General features: G+C 41.6%; 2 protein-coding genes across 6 annotated transcripts in view; one reads left to right on the top strand and one right to left on the bottom strand.

Moving 5' to 3' along the window:
- Positions 1-8,465: 8,465 nt before the first annotated feature.
- LOC135511686 (lens fiber membrane intrinsic protein-like) lies at positions 8,466-14,134 on the top strand. The gene is made up of 4 exons (XM_064933167.1): positions 8,466-8,643; positions 10,943-11,083; positions 11,908-12,042; positions 14,073-14,134. The coding sequence occupies exons 1-4, from the start codon at positions 8,466-8,468 to the stop codon at positions 14,132-14,134; spliced, it is 516 nt and encodes a 171-aa protein (XP_064789239.1).
- Positions 14,135-16,329: 2,195 nt separating this feature from the next.
- Positions 16,330-18,708, bottom strand: part of LOC135512542 (GRAM domain-containing protein 2B-like) — a 67,024-nt gene continuing 64,645 nt past the window's right edge. For all 5 annotated transcript variants that reach the window (XM_064934673.1, XM_064934671.1, XM_064934675.1 and 2 more), the window contains exons 11-12: positions 18,311-18,418; positions 16,330-17,767 (exon numbers count right to left, since the gene is read on the bottom strand). In XM_064934673.1, coding sequence (XP_064790745.1) covers positions 17,728-17,767; positions 18,311-18,418 — 148 coding nt within the window. In that variant the 3' untranslated portion in view covers positions 16,330-17,727. The remainder of the gene's footprint in view (positions 17,768-18,310; positions 18,419-18,708) is intronic.

Consider the following 18,708-nt stretch of genomic DNA (forward strand, 5'->3'; position numbering starts at 1 on the left):
GTCATAGTTGAAGTGTACCTGTGATGAAAATTACAGGCCTCTCTCATCTTTTTAAGTGGGAGAACTTGCACAATTGGTGGCTGACTAAATACTTTTTTGCCCCACTGTATGTATGTATATATGTGTGTGTATATATATATATATATTTTACATTAGTTATCGAAGAGACAGAATCATTAGATATTTTCTTTTGGTACTGTCCATATGTAGCTTGTTTTTGGACACAGGTCTAGGAATGACTGAAGAAGTGCAACATTTTCCTAGAACTAACTCTGCAGACTACTAGGTGATTTGAAATGTCAGACAGTCGATCAATAATATAATAATACTTTTTGAAAACATTTTTATCTTTAATTTAATCTGTAGAAACTATGAGAATAGAAAGTTTCACACCTTTTGTGAAACAGCACAATTAAGTATATGGCAAATAGAAATAAAAATGGACAGTGTTGGTGGATAGATGGGAGGTATTACATGGAGTTGAAGGGTGAGATTTAAAAACATCAAGATAACTAATGTAAAATGTGCTGTGTCCCGTAAATTGTATATGGATTAAGAACTTTTGTGAAACAGCACAGTTAAATATATACGGCAGAGTAGAAAATTAAACTGGATGATCTTCGGAGATGGATGGGAAGGGTTGATGGTAGCTGAAAGATGGGATTAAAAACAAACAAAGGATAATTGTTGAAAGGTGCATTGTGTCCCTTAAATGTATTTAGCATGTATAAACTGGAATTAGAAGCCTAAGTGTTGTTGTCCATTAGTTTATTTGAATTAGGAGAGGGGTGGGTAGGGTTAGGGGAAAATAATTCAGAAAAATATATTTAAAAATACATATGTGTGTATGTATATACAGTACCAGTCAAAAGTTTGGACACACCTACTCATTCAAGGGTTTTTCTTTATTTTCTACATTGTAGAATAATAATAACACACATGGAATCATGTCGTAACCAAAGAAGTGTTAAAGAAATCAAAATATATTTTATATTCTTCAAATAGCCACCCTTTGCTTGATGACAGCTTTGCACACTAATGGCATTCTCTCAACCACCTTCATGAGGAATGTTTTTTAAAAGTCTTGAAGGAGTTCCCACATATGCTGAGCACTTGTTGGCTGCTTTTCCTTCACTCTGCGGTCCAACCCATCCCAAACCATCTCAATTGGATTGAGGTCATCTGATGCAGCACTCCATTACACTCCTTCTTGGTAAAATAGCCCTTACACAGTCGGGAAGTGTGTTTTGGTTCATTGTCCGTTGGCGTATCACTGCGGAATACTGTGGTAGCCATGCTGGTTAACTGTGCCTTGAATTCTAAATAAATGTCACCAGCAAATCACCCCCACACCATCACACCTCCTCGTCCATGCTTCACGGTGGGAACCACACATGCGGGGATCCGTTCATCTACTCTGTGTCTCACAGAACCAAAAATTTCTAATTTGGACTCATCAGGCCAAGGACAGATTTCCACAGTTGGTCTAATGTCCATTGCTCGTGTTTCGCCCCTGATTTATTACATTGCCATGATTATTGCTGAATAAATTTCTCACCTTTGCTGGCATAAATTTCTTTAGGAATGTAGTGAAGGTAAAAGACAGTAAAGATACCCCTTAAAAACGACTTAAGTAAAACCTACTTTAAAGTACTAAAGTACTTTACACCACTGCTTTCAAACAATTTAAAAAGGCCTAAATGCAGCATCCCACACTTCTATGAAAGGACGAATTGTTGTTCAATATTTTGTTAATCAATATATAGAAACACAATCTCCTGCCTTGGTATAGGCTATGATGTAGTGCTCAGCAATACTGTAGTCTACCCATACTGTCAACTATTTTAAATAGGCTACCGTCTATTTACATTTGAGCATACTTGACTATTTAATGGATGAATGGTAATATTTGTTGTCTAGTAGCGGGAATAAACCTGTCAGAAAAGGAGAGATGTACTGGAATATGATTATTAAAAAATAAAATAAACGTGAGGTTATATGCTGCTCCTTACCAATGGCAAATGCACCTGTTTTATCATTAGACCAATGTCTTAATGTTTATTAGCCTGCCCTTATTATAATTCCCATGCATCAAACACCTCCATTTCCCCCTAAATGATATTGATGCCTTAGTTCAATGGTGCCACCTGTCAATGATTTGAGGGACGATTGAAATGTTTGGATAATCCAGATATGTTTACAATTGTAAGATATGTAGATATAACACATTCTGACTACTGATCATAATCAGTTATTCTACATGTACCAGTCTAAAAATGAAGGCACAATCAGAATGTGGACGAGATCTGGGCCCGTATCCACAAAGTGTCTCATAAGGAGTGCTGATCTAGGAACTGTTCATATGATCCAAAAGGCTAAACTGATCCTAGAGCAGCACTCCTAGATTATTTGTGGATACGGGCCCAGGACACATGTTAGGACCAGGTATAAACAGGGCAATGAACTCCAGCTCAAGCTGATGATTAGTGACAGATGACAAAGCTTGCTTGTTTAGCAGAAAGTTAGAAAAAAGTGCATGTCGCAGAGTCTTGTATCAACAGAAACCATGAGCCCTCGTGGCAGTTTGAGTCACTCATCCACCTTAGTCTATTCATGGTGACATGAAGATCAGTGGAACTGACTCATCTCACACACAATACAAATGTACTGTCCATTACAGTGAGAAACAGAAATGTATCTTCTGCTAATTTCTCAGCCCCCGATAGCACACATCACATACATAGTTGAGAGGAGCAGATGGTCAAGCCACAGTGCATATACACTGAACAAAAATATAAACACAACATGTAAACTGTTGATTCCATGTTTCATGAGCTGAAATAAAAGATCCCTGATATTGTCCATACTCACAAAAAGCTTATTTCTCTCAAATGTTGTGCACACATTTTTTTACATCCCTGTTAGTGAGCATTTCTCATTTGCCAAGATAATCCATCCACCTGACAGGTGTGGCGTGTCAAGAAGCTGATTTAAAAAGTAGGGTCATTACACACATGAACCTTGTGCTGGGGACAAAAGGCCACTCATGTTTCAGCAAGATAATGCATGGCCCCACGTCACAGGGATCTGTACACAATTCCTGGAAGTTAAAAATGTCTCAGTTCTTCCATGGCCTGCATATACACCAGTCATGTCACCCATTGACCGGTTTGGGATGCTCTGGATCGACGTGTACGGCAGCATGTTCCAGTTCCCGCTATTGAAGAGGATTGGGACAACATTCCACAGCCACAATGAACATTCGGATCAACTTTATGCTAAGGAGATGTGGCGCGCTGCATGAGGCAAATGGTAGTCACACCAAATACTGACTGGTTTTCCGATCCACGCCCCTACGTTTTTTAAAGGTACACTACATGACCAAAAGTATGTGGACACCTGATTGTCAAACATCTCAAATTATGGGCATTGATATGGAGTTAGTACCCCCTTTAATGCTATAACAGCCTCCACTCTTCTGGGAAGGCTTTCTACTAGATGTTGGAACATTGCTGCGGGGACTTGCTTCAATTCAGCCACTAGAGCATTAGTGAGGTCAAGCACTGATGTTGGGCAATTAGGCCTGGCACGCAGTTGGCGTTCCAATTCATACCAACGGCATTCGATGGGGTTGAGGTCAGGGCTCTGTGCAGGCCTGTCAAGTACTTCCACACCGATATCAACAAACCATTTCTGTATGTACCTCGCTTTGTGCACGGGGACATTATCATGCTGAGACAGGAAAGGGCCTCCCCAAAAACTGTTACCACAAAGTTGGAAGCACAGAATCGTCTAGAATGTCATTGTATGCTGTAGCATTGAGATTTCCCTTCATTGGAACTAATGGGCCTAGCCCGAACCATGAAAAACAGCCCCAGACCATTATTCCTCCTCCACCAAATTTTACAGTTGGCACTATGCATTCGGGCAGGTAGCATTCTCCTGGCATCCGCCAAACCCAGATTCATCCGTCGGACTGCCAGATGGTAAAGCGTGATTCATCACTCCAGAGAACATGTTTCCACTGCTGCAGAGTCCAATGGCGGCGAGCTTTACGCCACTCCAGTCGACGATCTTAGGCTTGTGTGCGGCTGTTCGGCCTTGGAAACCCATTTCATGAAGCACCCGACGAACAGTTCTTGTGCTGACGTTGCTTCCAGAGGCAGTTTGTAACTCGGTAGTGAGTGTTGCAACTGAAGACAGACGATTTATACAAGCTTCAGCACTCAGCGGTCCCGTTTTTGAGGCTGAACTGTTGTTGCCCCTAGATGTTTTCACTTTACAATACCAGCACTTACCGTTGACCTGGGCAGCTCTAGCAGGGCAGAAATTTGACAAACTGACTTGTTGGAAAGGCGGCATCCTATGATGGTGCCACATTGTCACTGAGCTCTTCAGTAAGGCCATTCTACTGCCAATGTTTGTCTATGGAGATTGCATGGATATGTGCTCAATTTTACATACCTGTCAGCAATGGGTGTGGCTTAAAAAGCCAAATCAATTAATTTGAAGTGTCCACACACACGAAAATATATATATATATATATATATATAGTGTATCTGTTACCAACAGATGCATATCTGTATTGCCAGTTATGTGAAATCCATAGATTAGGGCCAAATGAATTTATTTAAGTTGACTGATTTCCTTATGATCTGTGACTCAGTAAAATCATTGAAATTGTTTAATGTTGCATTCATATTTTTGTTCAGTATAGATTGAAACAGCATAGTTGTAGAAACCTCATAGCAGCAATTAAAATCCAACAAGGTGCTTCAGTACACAACAGAAATGAATAAGGAATTTTGGTCGTTCTACGGAAGCTCATATTCCTCTCAAGGGAAGCTCGACAAGCAAAAGCTGGAACGCTTTTTGACAAACTTAAAACTACTTAATTTATCAGAAAAGGACAAAGCAATGCTAGAACAACCCATTGAGTTACAGGAGATCTTACTAGAGGTGTTCAAAGACTCCAACATGTCTTCAACACTTCCGCCCTCGATGCACATAGTCATTATTGCTTTAAATTCACAAGACCAGGACCTCTTGCTCCAGGCAACTATACCCAATTTCTCTCCTCCCCTCTGATAAGGTGCTGGCTAAAGTACTTTCTAGTAGACTGTCTAAGGTAGTGGGTATTATCATTAACCCGGACCAGTCTGGGTTCATACTACAAAGATTTTGTATCGACAAATTTCGACGACTGGTCAACCTACAGTAGCCTATGCAGGACAACTTCTCCAAGTATTGCTCTCTCTATCGATGCCAAAAAGGCTTTTGATGGTGTTGAATGGGAATATTTGATGTAGATAAACATATTTTGATTTTGTAATCATTGTATTTAATGGATTAAGACTTTATATGATGCCACTTCTGCCTCTGTTAACAGCCTCCTCTCAGAGCCCTTCGAGCTTCAACGTGGGACCAGTTTAGGTTGCACATTGAGTCCACTAAATCAAAACCAAATTTTATTTGTCACTTGCGCCAAATACAACAGGTAGACCTTACAGTGAAATGCTTACTTACAAGCCCTTAAACAACAATGCAGTCAAGGGGGAAAAATGTATGGAGCAACAATATAATAACAGTAGCGAGGCTATATACAGGAGGTTCTGGTGCAGTCAATGTGCAGGGGGTCACGGGTTAGTCGCGGTGATATGTACATGTAAGTGGAGGTAAAGTGACTATATATGGATAATAAACAGAGTAGCAGCAGCGTAAAAATGGGGGGTGGGTTGGGGACAATGCAAATAGTACGGGTAGCCATTTACATTTACATATTTACATTTAAGTCATTTAGCAGACGCTCTTATCCAGAGCGACTTACAAATTAGCCATTTGTTTTACTGTTCAAGAGTTTCATGGCTTGGGGGTAGAAGCTGTTAAAAAGCCAAATAAAATAAACTATATATTCAAAATAAAGCAGCAGTGCAGCGCCCCTGGATGGACAGCATGTTCTGATCTCACTCTTAGAATATACTATATTATTAGCCATGCTCCATGTAGAATATGGTACCCTCTACAAAAGTGTTCCTCAGTTCAATGATTAGGCCAGGATTCAATACAACCGCAGTCACTGCGGTCTTAAAGGCAATGTTCCAGCATTCACGGAGATCACGTTCACAGTTAATGCTGCATATGTTGGGTTGGACATTGCCTTTATTAAAAGCCACATTGCCTGTTACCAGTGAGCGGACTTAATCCCTGTTTTACTCAATTTAGCTTGATGTTCAGAACACTGCAGATAGAAATACGCAACTCTCTACTCCACATGATATAGTCCATTTTATGCATTACATTTAGATCTGCAATACTCTGAGCTGCTTTGCATCCTAGCATTACTGCAGAACTGCAGGTGATGGACCATGGCAGGCATAAACCCAATTCATATTCTAACTGGGATATTCTCTGCATTGTCTGTTGGGGCAGTTGAGCCCTCCAAGAGCTACCCTAGTGACCAGAGGGTTACCAATGACTAGTGCAGGGTTAGCCAAATCCGGTCCCGAAGAGCTTCCTGTTGTTCCAAGTGCTCAATCCAGCCCTGTTATAACAAACCAGGTTAAATTATTCCATATGAAACTGTCAATCAGTGTTACTATAGGGCTGGACCCTGGACCAGTGATTGACCATGTACTGTACAGCATGACATGCTGACCCTGGATGGTACCCACTACCCACCATGGCGGTAAGGACATGGTGAACCCAGCCCTGGCATGGCTGAATCCGGGTGGTGTTGTGGTCCTCTATCCACAAAAGAGTCCCGCGACGCCGAGGGCTGCCTGCCAGGGCAACTCAGCCACTCTCTAAGAGGAAGGCAGAATAGGTAAGGAGGAAGAGGCCATGAGTGAAGGTGTAAGAAATGCAGATGGAGAGAGCAAGCAAGTGTACAGCTTAGAGGGAGAGAGTGGAGGCAACGGAGTAATGGTGCACGATAGAGGGAGTGAACGAGAGCGAGAGAAGGGGATTACCATCATTCACGTTGCACTCGATCATTCCAACTATTGTACAGGCAGACAATGGGGGCCATGGGTAGAGGGTTTAAAAAGGATAGACTCACACAGACAGCAAACCACCCAGCAGAGACAGCAACCAACAGGTATCTGCAAACTTTCCTTTTTTTCTTTTTTACTTGGATACAAAAATGGACTATATACAAAAACACATAGCAACAAGAATGAGGGAACTGCTCTTTGGAGAAAACTCACTTCATATCTTTGGTCTGTTATTTAAGTTATTTCAATCAATAGAACAAATATAGAGTATAAATGGGCCAGTTAACATTTGATTTAGCTTTTGGTCTTCGGATGCATTGAGGCTGCTGCAGGAATTCAAATGGCAACTATGGAATATTGTACCCTTTTTCACCATCGTGCTGCTCCGAACGGCTTGGATATTTCTTCACCATCGTGCTGCCCTGAACGGCTTGGATATTTCTTCACACCAGATCTTTTCACATTGCCCTTCCAGCAGGGTTCAAAGCAGCATATGGTGGATGGTTTGGTTCGGCTCAGTAGTTTGGAAAGGGTATTGGTACCCCATCACGCTGGTCACAGAGCAACATGCTGACAGATCTATTGCTCAGCATTAGAAGATTAGTTGTGATGCACTGGGGGAATTAGTTGGAAACAATGGTTTGAAATCAGCCTGTTCAGCACTCTCATTGACATGCAGTCATTTTGGTTAAGTGCTTTGTTTGGTTTGGTAAAATGTGCAGGTTTTTGCTTTTGTTCTTGGTAGCTCTTGATCAGATAGGTGGAAATATGCATTCAATAATGTTTAAATTACATTTTAATGGATTAGAAATGGAGTTAACTTGAGCAATCTTTTTTGCAAAGACTCTTTGCATGGTGACGAGGAGGGCAGTTGTTGTTAGTGTGCTTATATTTGGGTAGGTGTCACAACCACATACCATTAAAACTTGATGCGTCCTCTCTAAAGCCTAAAGGTGTTAGGGTTGACTTCCAAATGAAGGCCCTGCTTGAACTTCAAAAATGCATCCTTCCTTCAGTTCTTCCTTCAAGCCTAATCACAGATTAGACTAAACTGCTTTCGCCTATGAAAGTATGTCAGATAAGACCCAAGTAAAGATGCATTTCATAAAATTGAGCTCAAGCCTGTTTGCAATGCCACTGTTGTAATGTTCACCCCAACACATGTCCACCCGTGCCCCCCCCCAGCGTTTTTGTTGTTGTTACTTCCTCACCCAGTCTTCTATCCAATATATGCCATAAGTTTAAAGCGTGGTTCTTTCCTTCTGATCTGTTCGACAAACAGGTGGTAAAAACTCAACACATGGTACACTTTTTAAAAGTAACAAATGTTATCCTCCACTTCGAGATGATTTTGTTCAAGCTTGTATTGGTTAGAGTGATATAGTGATGAACTCTTTCAAATCTTCATTTATTTTTTCTCAAAACAGTTGCGGTGCATTTAGGAGGATTGTGCTATCCCAGGCTTCTCCTTGATGCTGTACACTTTAGCAGGAGGGGGCACACTCTGTGGTGTGGCCGCCCTCGTGCTCCTCATAGTCTCCACTGCAACCGACTTCTGGATGCAGTACCGCTATTCAGGCGCCTCGGCCAACCAGGGCCTCTGGAGGTTTTGCATCAATCACAAGTGCCATGCCCACACCATCACTGTGGGTGAGTAGTACAATCTACCTTTCACTAATAATGTAGGATCCACTATGAATTTCTTACTTTGAGGGGATTTTGGCATGCAAATAAGAGCATGCTACCTGGGGTCCATTGATTCTCAGTGCTTTTTTGTTGTCAATGCTAATGTGGCTAAGGCAGATAGTGGCTATGGTTATTTATAAGCTGGGTGGTTTTGAGCCCTGAATGCTGATTGGTTGACAGCCATGGAATATGAGACCGCATACCACTGGTATGACAAAACATTCATTTTTACTGCTCTAATTATGTTGGAAACCAGTTTATAATTGCAATAAGGCACCTTGGGAATTTGTGGTATATTCCCAATATACCACGGCTAAGTGCCGTGTCCAGGCACTCCGCGTTGCTTCGTGCCTATGAACAGTTCTTTGCCGTGGTATATTGGACGTATACCACATCTCCTCAGGCCTTATTGCTTAAATATACATTATTTATCTAGGCCCATAAACTACTTTCAAGGTAAGGAACCCACAAGTCATTTTGTTTTTTTGGTGAACTACCCCTTTAACCTCAACTCTTGTGATCAAGAGTCTGTTTTTGGCCTAACCACTAAAACTGACCCTGAACGATAACGATTATGAATAGCCTATAGAGATACTGTAAGGCGAGTCAAATTATAGTTACATAAAACTACTAACTATTTGGATTTTTTGAATCACACATAACTACAATACACATGTTGGCCTACATACCAACCTATAAATAAAAAACACTTTTGATAGCTACGAAGGAGATTTCTTAACAATGCTAATATACTAAAGTATTCAGACCCCTTGGCTTTTGACATTTTGTTACTTTACAGCCTTATTATAAAATGGAATTAAATAGTTTCCCCCTCAGTCTACACACAATACCCCATAATGACAAAGCAAAAATAGGTTTAGAAATATGTGAATGTATTAAAAAAAGTGAAATATCACATAATCACATGCAATAATCAGACCCTTTACTCAGTACTTTGATGAAGCACATTTAGCTGCGATTACAGCCTTGAGGCTTCTTGGGTATGATGCCAGAAGCTTGGCACACCTGTATTTGAGGAGTTTCTCACATTCTTCTCTGCAGGTCCTTTCAATCTCTTGTCAGGTTGGATGGGGAGCGTCGCTACACAGCTATTTTCAGGTTTCTCCAGAGATGTTCGATCGGGTTCAAGTCCGGGCTCTGGCTGGGCAACTCAAGGACATTGAGTCTTGTCCCAAAGCCACTCCTGCATTGTCTTGGCTGCGTGCTTAGGGGTTGTTGTCCTGTTGGAAGGTGAACCTTAGCCACAGTATAGGGTCTTTAGTGCTCTGAAGCAGGTTTTCATCAAGGATCTCTGTACTTTGCTCCGTTTATATTTCCCTCAATCCTGACTAGTCTTCCTGCCACTGAAAAACATCCCCACAGCAGGATGCTGCCACCACCATGCTTCACCGTAGGGATGGTGCCAGGTTTCCTCCAGACGGTTTCATCAGACCAGAGAATCTTGTTTCTCATGGTCAGAGTCCTTTGGGTGCCTATTGGCAAACTCCAAGCAGGCTGTCATGTGCCTTTTACTGAGGAGTGGCTTCTGTCTGGCCATTCTACTACAAAAGGCCTGATTGGTGGAGTGTTACAGAGATGGTTGTCCTTCTGGAAGGTTCTCCCATCTCCACAGAGAAACTCTTGAGCTCTGTCAGTGACCATCGGGTTCTTGCTCACCTCCCTGACCAAGTCTTTCTCCCCCGATTGCTCAGTTTGGCCAGGCGGCCAGCTCTGGTTCCAAACTTCTTCCATTTAAGAAATGGTGGGGGCCACTATGTTCTTGGGGACCTTCAATGCTGCAAAAATGTTTTTTTGTACCCTACCCTAGATCTGTGCGTCGACAATCCTGTCTCGGAGCTCTACAGACAATTCCTTAGACCTCATGGCTTGGTTTTTGCTCTGACATGCACTGTCAACTGTAGGACCTTATACAAACAGGTGTGCCTTTCCAAATCATGCACAATCAAATGAATTTACCACAGGTGGACTCCAAGTTGTAGAAACGTCTCAAGGATGATCAATGGAATGCACCGGAGCTCAATTTCAAGTCTCATAGCAAAGGGTCTGAATACTTATGTAAATAAGATATATTTGCTTAAAAATATAAACCTGTTTTTGCTTTGTCATTATAGGGTGTGTAGAAGGATGAGGAAAATAATTACATCTATTTTAGAATAAGGCTGTAATGTAACAAAATGTGGAATGTCGAGGGGTCTGAATACTTTTCGAATGCACTGTATATGACGTTGTCCTCTCTGCACAGCCTTCTGGGATGCGACGAGGGCCTTCATGCTGCTGGCCGTGCTGAGCTGCTTCGCTGGTGTGGTGCTGGGCCTGAGTGCCTTCGCCAATGGCACCAAGAGCAGGAGGGTCCGGATGGGGGGCATCGCTCTGCTCCTCTCAGGTAAACACCAGGGGCCATATTCATAAAGCGTTGCAGAGTAGGAGTGCTGATATAGGATCTGTTTTGGATTTTAGATCACAATGAATAACATTACATGGACATGGGGGACCTGATCCTAGATCAGCACCTACTCAGATGCTTTATGGATACCGGCCCATATGTGAAGACAGGAAAGGAGAAAGCATGGAAGGCCAAGTGGGGGTTTGCCTTGATCTGTCCAGTTCCTTCAAGGAGAAGACACCAGTTTACACAATGGAAGTAGAAAGTATGGGATAGCGGACCAGTCAGGAAAAAATATATAGTGGGAAGAACAAGAATTTGATAACCTGCAAAAGTCGGCAGTGTTTCCTACTTACAAAGCATGTAGAGGTCTGGAATTTTTATCATAGGTACACTTCAACTGTGAGTGACGGAATCTAAAACAAAAATCCAGAAAATCACCTTGTATGATTTTTAAGTAATTAATTTGCATTTTATTGCATGACATAAGTATTTGAAAACATCAGAAAAGCAGAACTTAATATTTGGTACAGAAACCTGTGTTTGCAATTACAGAGATCATACGTTTCCTGTAGTTCTTGACCAGGTTTGCACACACTGCAGCAGTTGAGTGTACCTATGATAAAAAATGCAGGAAAACCTGCAAAATCGGCAGAGTATCAAATACTTGTTCTCCCCACTGTATATATAATAAATCAGGAATGACATTTTGTAGAATTGTATAGACTTGAACAAACATCAACATTATTTAAAAAAAACTTCTGTCTTGGCCACATCGACATGTTTCTCTCTTTTGCCCCACCACATTTTCTTTCATCCCTCAGGTTTTCTTGCTCTGTTAGCTCTGGCCATCTACACGGGCGTGACTGTCAACTTTTTTGGCAAGCGCTTCCTTGATTGGCGTTTCTCCTGGTCCTACATCTTAGGTTGGGTGGCCATCATCTTAACGTTCGTTGCTGGTAAACTCCTCTAATAAACCCTTTGGTCTTTAAAGGGATAGTTTGAGATTAAAAAACCCTCTGGAGTCTAAGCGGGGTGGGGGGCTAACATGGAATTGTTTTAAGTTGGTCATACCAAGAATCATTTAGCTGTTTGATTTGGAGTTTTCGGACCCCTTAACTTATCAAATTGTTTATTTTATTTGGCCTTACTGCTATTAGCCCATAGAAACGCCAGTGGTGGAAAAAGTACCCAATTGTCATACATGAGTAAAAGTAAAGCTACCTTAACAGAAAATGACAAGTAAATGTAAAAAAAAAAAAAAAACAGTAAAATACCACTTGAGTAAAAGTCATGTTTTAAATAGACTTAAGTATCAAAAGTAAATGTAATTGCAAGAAATAAAAGTATAAATCATCCCATTCTTTATATTAACCAAACTGCACAATTTTCTTGTTAACTTTTTATGGATACCATGGGCACACTCAGACATAATTTACAAACAAATGTGTTTAGTGGGTCTGCAAGATCAGAGGCAGTAGGGATGACCAGGGACGTTCTTTTGATAAGTGCGTGAATTGGACCATTTATGTCCTGCTAAGCATTCGAAATGTAACAAGTACTTCTGGGTGTCAGGAAGTAAAAGTTGTCAAAAATATAAAATGGTAAAGTAATGTACAAATACCCCCAAACAACTACTTAAGTAAACTTTACACTATTGAGCAATGCATTGAATAACAGCTTTGTACATGCATAATCAGATGGTCCCCAAAAACATTTTAAAGGAAGTTTGTTCGAGATCTGAGATATAAGATCAGGATTTTTTTGCGTAATTTACATGCATTTACCCTTTATTTTAGGCACAAAACTATATTCATATATACTTCCATTAATTTTATCTGGTACCGTCTACCTCTTCCTAGGGCAAAACAACCGATAAGTATGTGTTAGTGTGTAGCCCAAATGGTTCAGACGTTACAGACAGATGTTGCAGATCGGAAGTACGGACTTAGAAGAGTCCCGTGTTTGTGAAAGTCTCACCTTTCCATATAGGGGTCATAATAGTTTGTGGGCCACACTGTCCAGACGTTTGTGAGAAGACTGATTTTCGGGACATCTCATGGTCTGACAACACAGCTCTAGCTCTGCAACATTTCACCGCCGATGTGGAGGGTGACGTCGGCGGATGCAGTGGATTGAGACGCAGCCCATGCAACAACATGATGCAACACATGCAAAAAAAAAAAAAAAAAAAAAAAGCTCTAGCTTAAACTGCTGGATTTTGATCTGGATATCTTTGTTATTATGGAAATTGGATTTCTCAGAACCGCAGACAGACTCTAGGGGGTTAAGCACTTTTTTCTACTTGCAGTTTAAAGTATGTTGAAGTTAGCTTCCAGTAGCTGCTCCTATAAACTTCGTCATTGCACCAATGCTAGTTAACAGTGGCTCCAGAAACTACCTTCAAACCGCACGCAGCCAGAAAAATGGTATCCATGTGTTCAAACTTTAATCTCAAACTATCCCTTTGGTGTTTAAGATGTAAAAAAAACCAAAAAAAAACAGCTACATTACAAGCTGGTTGAGAGAATGCCAAGTGTGTAAATCTGTCAACAAGGCAAAGGGTGATGACACTTTTTTGGTTACTAAATGATTCCATGTCTTCTATTATGTAGAAAAATAGTTTTTTTTTTAAACGTTTTTTTATTTAAAAAAAACTTGAATGAGTAGGTTTCCAAACGTTTGACTGGTACTGTACAATCTGGTGTTACTGTTGTAGTGAGGTTAGGATCAGCTGCAATCCATTGATTAGCAACACTCACGATCCTTCAACGTACATACTGTACATCTTCTGTGGTTAGGATGGATCCAACTTTTGCCACCAATGGACAGTGCTGTAGATATTTTGTCTAGGTACCATGGGTTAGCTGGGTTGCAACTAGCTTTTCAGGCTGTCCAAATTCAGACTTTAAAAGTCCCTCTCAGCACAGGCTCTTTGAAACTATTCCATGTTGTGACTCATCCATTTCATTGTTGCTTGATCTTTCAGGTGTGTTCCAACTCTGTGCCTACCAGAAGAACATTTCCGAACCTAACATTCAAGAAAGCTAAATGGAGCACATATTTTACTTGCACAAAACATAACGATCAACCTCTAGCCTTTAGCATTACCATTGATAGCAATGTGACCACAAGGGAAACTACCAGTGTCCTTTGGCAAAATCTACTGAACAGAATAAATAGGAATATTTGACTGTGGCCTGGTCTCTTTACTTCATTGCTTATACATATCTGTTCATCTGTTTTCCGGGTAAATGGACAATGAATTCACCTTCCAGGTCACAGAGTGACATCCATAAACACGATAAACATAAACAACTTACAGACAGTAAGGCCTCTGAAAAACACCAAAAGAAAGATGCCCAGGGTCCCTGCTTATCTGCGTGAACGTGCCTTAGGCATGCTGCAAGGAGGCATGAGAACTGCAGATGTGGCCAGGGTAATAAATTGCATCGCCCGTACTGTGAGAGGCCTAAGACAGCGCTACAGGGAGACAAGACGGACAGCTGATCATCCTCGCAGTGTCGAACCACGTGTAACACCAGCACAGGATCAGTATATCCAAACATCACACCTGCGGGACAGGTACAGGATGGCAACAACTGCCCGAGTTACACCAGGAACGCACAATCCCATCAGTGCTCAGACTGTCCACAATAGGCTGAGAGGCTGGACTGAGGGCCTGCTGTAAGGCAGGCCCTCACCAGACATCAACGGCAACATCGCCTATGGGCACAAACCCACCGTCGCTGGACCAGACAGGACTGGCAAAAAGTGCTCTTCACTGACGAGTCACAGTTGTGTCTCACCAGGGGTGATGGTCGGCTTTGCGTTTATCGTTGAAGGAATGCGTGTTACACCGAGGCCTGTACTCTGGAGTGTGATCGATTTGGAGGTTTAGGGTCTGTCATGGTCTGGGGTGGTGTGTCACAGCATCATCGGACAGTGCTTGTCATCGCAGGCAATCTCAACGCTGTGCGTTACAGGGAAGACATCCACCTCCTTCATGTGGTACCCCTCCTGCAGGCTAATCCTGGCATGACAATGCCACCAGCCATACTGCTTGTGATTTGCTGCAAGACAGGAATGTCAGTGTTCTGCCATGGCCAGCGAAGAGCCCGGATCACAATCCCATTGAGCACATCTGGGACCTGTTGGATTGGAGGGCGAGGGTTAGGGCCATTCCCCCCCCAGAAATGTCCAGGAACTTGCTGGTGCCTTGGTGGAAGAGTGGGGTAACATCTCACAGCAAGAACTGGCATTCTGGTGCAGTCCATGAGGAGATGCACTGCAGTACTTAATGCAGCTGGTGGCCACACCAGATACTCAGTTACTTTTGATTTTGCACCCCTCTTTGTTCAGGGACACATTCAATTTCTGTTAGTCACATGTCTGTTGTTGAATCTTATGTTCATACAAATTTTTACATGTTAAGTTTGCTAAAAAATTAACGCAGTTGAGTGAGTATGTTTCTTTTTTGCTGAGTTTATAACAAACATTGTATAGATGACAAATATGATATGCATGTAACTCTGTGCAACATTTGATTTATTTGTTTAACAATACCAAAACAAAATCTCACAGAGACAAATACTTTGAATTATACAGAATGCAAATAAATACATATGACCATAGAATTAAGGACATTACAATAATTTACACCACTTCAATAGTGCAAAACCACACATACGGCACTCTTCATTGAGATTCTTGCATTGTATCCGTTTGAAGAAGTGTGCTGACTCCTGGTGGGGAAGTACAGGAACTGACAGTACTGCTTTATGGCATGTAGTTGAGCCCAACACCTGACTACAACTACCCAATGATTAGGACATAAGACGTCACTTCAACGCATTTAATGTCTCATCAATAGAGGAAGTGTTTCAATTTAATGGATTTTCTTTCTCATGTTTTTCGACCAATCATCCCATGTCACGAGAGAAGTTCAAACAAATCAGAGACTGACATATTGCAAAGTTCAAAGTGATGCTCAATGAAAAGTAGAGAACATTATCGCTCCGATGGACAAAGTAAATGGCGAAAGAAAAGCAGGGAACCTGAAACTGTGGCAGGTTGCCCCCACCCCTGAGAAGAACAAAAGGCCTTAGCGCCATAAAATACTAAAGAACAAACACCTGCTTCCCCACCATCTGTCGAATGTGATGTCTTTGGATTGACAGGTTCCCAACTTTTAAAGTGCGCTTGCTCGCTCACGAGCCATTCTTTTTGCTTTATTTTTTAAAACAAAAATAAAAAATAAAATAAAAAAACTACAGGTTTGCCAATACATCTTTTTGCCTGCATGTTTTTTTTTGCATTTTGAAATAAATTCTCGACCACATTTATTTCCTTCGTTGGAAATAGGACCTCCGTAACATCGCTTGATTAAAGTGTGCATAATATATCAGTGAAGTATCTGATGTTCCAGACACATGCAATATACACAATACATTATGGCGCTTCTTAATCTAAATAGCCATTGAACAGTCCTGAAACAGCCGAACCGGTAGGAACAAGCGTTTAGTCATTGACAGGCCTGTTGAGAACAGAGGTTTGATTCTTTGCTTTTACACAACATCAGTTCATTCTATACAGTACAGAAGTCATCAGATATTAATCTGAACAAGAATAGTATTGGTATATCAAAAAATACTTTGATGATCAAAGTAATAATAAAATAAAAAAAGTTTAACATTTCTACGGCTACAAACGCGACAACACTCAACCTGATCGTACTTTTTTTTGTGCATTGAAGATGCGTACATCCAGTGAGACTGGAGGGAGTGGCCTCCAAAAGCATTGATCATTAAAACTGGTTTAAATCATGCGAATGCCAGACTAAATACTGCTGATCTTTAAAAGAGAGGAGAGACCTTCAGGAGATAAGCTCAAAATGGCTGCTCGGCTGGCTGATCCGTGGAAGACAAGATAATTCATTGTTATCATTATGGCTGATTACCAGGAGAATCATTCAAGAGTACCCTCAGATGGCTTAGTAGTGAAAGATTAAATACAGATAGACTGAACACCGTGATGAAATGCTGAGATAGGAGGTAAAGAATACAATTTATCTCTGTGTACTCATGCCAAAGACGTGCATCTTTGGTTCTGCATAGCACTTGTACCTTACGGTAGGTGTTAAAAAATATATAAAAAGAAGCAGCAAAACGTTAAGACTACACTCAATTTGACTAGTCTGCACAGACCACATGCTCATGAAGACAATACAGATTGGAAGCGCACGCGCACGTTTCAAAGTTCTCTTGGAAATCAGAGAAATCGCTTCGTCAATATGATCTGAGAGCAGATGGAGTTGACTACCGCCTCCCTTCAGTTTATTCTGTTTGAGAGTTGGCTTTGGTTCCAAGTCACACAGCAGCTTATTTGTGTGCATATGTGTTGGCTTGGCTCCGCTTGCTGCGAGTTGTGGCTGGCCTGGGTCTAGCTCTCTTAAATATAGCCCTTTGAGTTTACCTGTCTGTGTTTGAACTCATACACTGAGGTGCTCCAAAAGTCCTATATGCAAGAGGACGACGGGCCAACTCTGGAACACTTTCAAAATCGCTCCGAGTTCTTATAGGACAGAATATCTTCAACACGAGAGCTCCAGTTGGCGCTATATTGTCACGTCCTCCAAACATGAGTCAATCTCTCCTCTGGCCAATCATGGTTGTGTCTTTGTACCTAAAAAAAGAGAAAGGAGGCCGTTGAGTATACTACGAGAAAGGTTTGAACACAATACACCCCACGTGATACAAAAAAATTTGGCTTCGAGTCAGCTGAGCTGCACCTCTTATGAGAATTTGAAAGTCACAGCTCTGAAAGGGAGGGAGAGGCAATTTGCATAACCACAAAATATCGTAACTGACATCTTAAAATAATCAGATCTCAGTTACGCCTGTATAGAACAGTCACACACACACAGATGAGGCATGTCTTTCAACGTGCAGAAGCCTGGTCCAAGATCTGTATATGGTTTAGGCAACTCCTCTGAATATAGCTGTCCTGCCATGAGCTAAGATATTCAGAGGAGGGCTAAAAACCCATCAGGATCTGTTGGCACGCAATGAAAATGGTTGTTGTTCTTACGTTCATACATCCAAGGATGAGTTTAAATTAAGCAATTGTGGACAAGGCTTGCTTGAGACATGACATGGTTGCTGGTTGTCCCACGGTTGTGACCTGTTATGTGGAGGTTGTATTATGGTTGTTTTGAGGTTGTCATACCTGCTCTGTAGGGAGAATTCAGGGAGGGCGCCCAGAGAGGTCAACTGCTCCTCCAGAGCCACGATACGGAGGCCGATGTACCCGGATGATAGCAGCAGTAGTACCACCCTAAACACAAACAATGTTTAGTCACACCCGCATATGCAGCTTAAATTAAAACTCACGGTAAATATTGTCCAGCATCAAACAAAGTTTGGAACAGTCGGACGCAGGCGCAGTATGCAACGTGGGTTTTGTTTTGTTTGAAAACATGGCGGAAGCCAGTGACAGCGCTCAGGAGATTTTTCAGTCTTCTAAGAGACCCAAATCTGAAGTGTGGTCGTATTTTGGATTTTACAAGAGTGCTGAGGGAAACTTAAATCGAAGATGGTCACACTGTCTGCAGAGCATGCAAAAAT

This window comes from Oncorhynchus masou, chromosome 24, assembly GCF_036934945.1.
Source record: "Oncorhynchus masou masou isolate Uvic2021 chromosome 24, UVic_Omas_1.1, whole genome shotgun sequence".
In the NCBI taxonomy this organism is placed as follows: domain Eukaryota; kingdom Metazoa; phylum Chordata; class Actinopteri; order Salmoniformes; family Salmonidae; genus Oncorhynchus; species Oncorhynchus masou.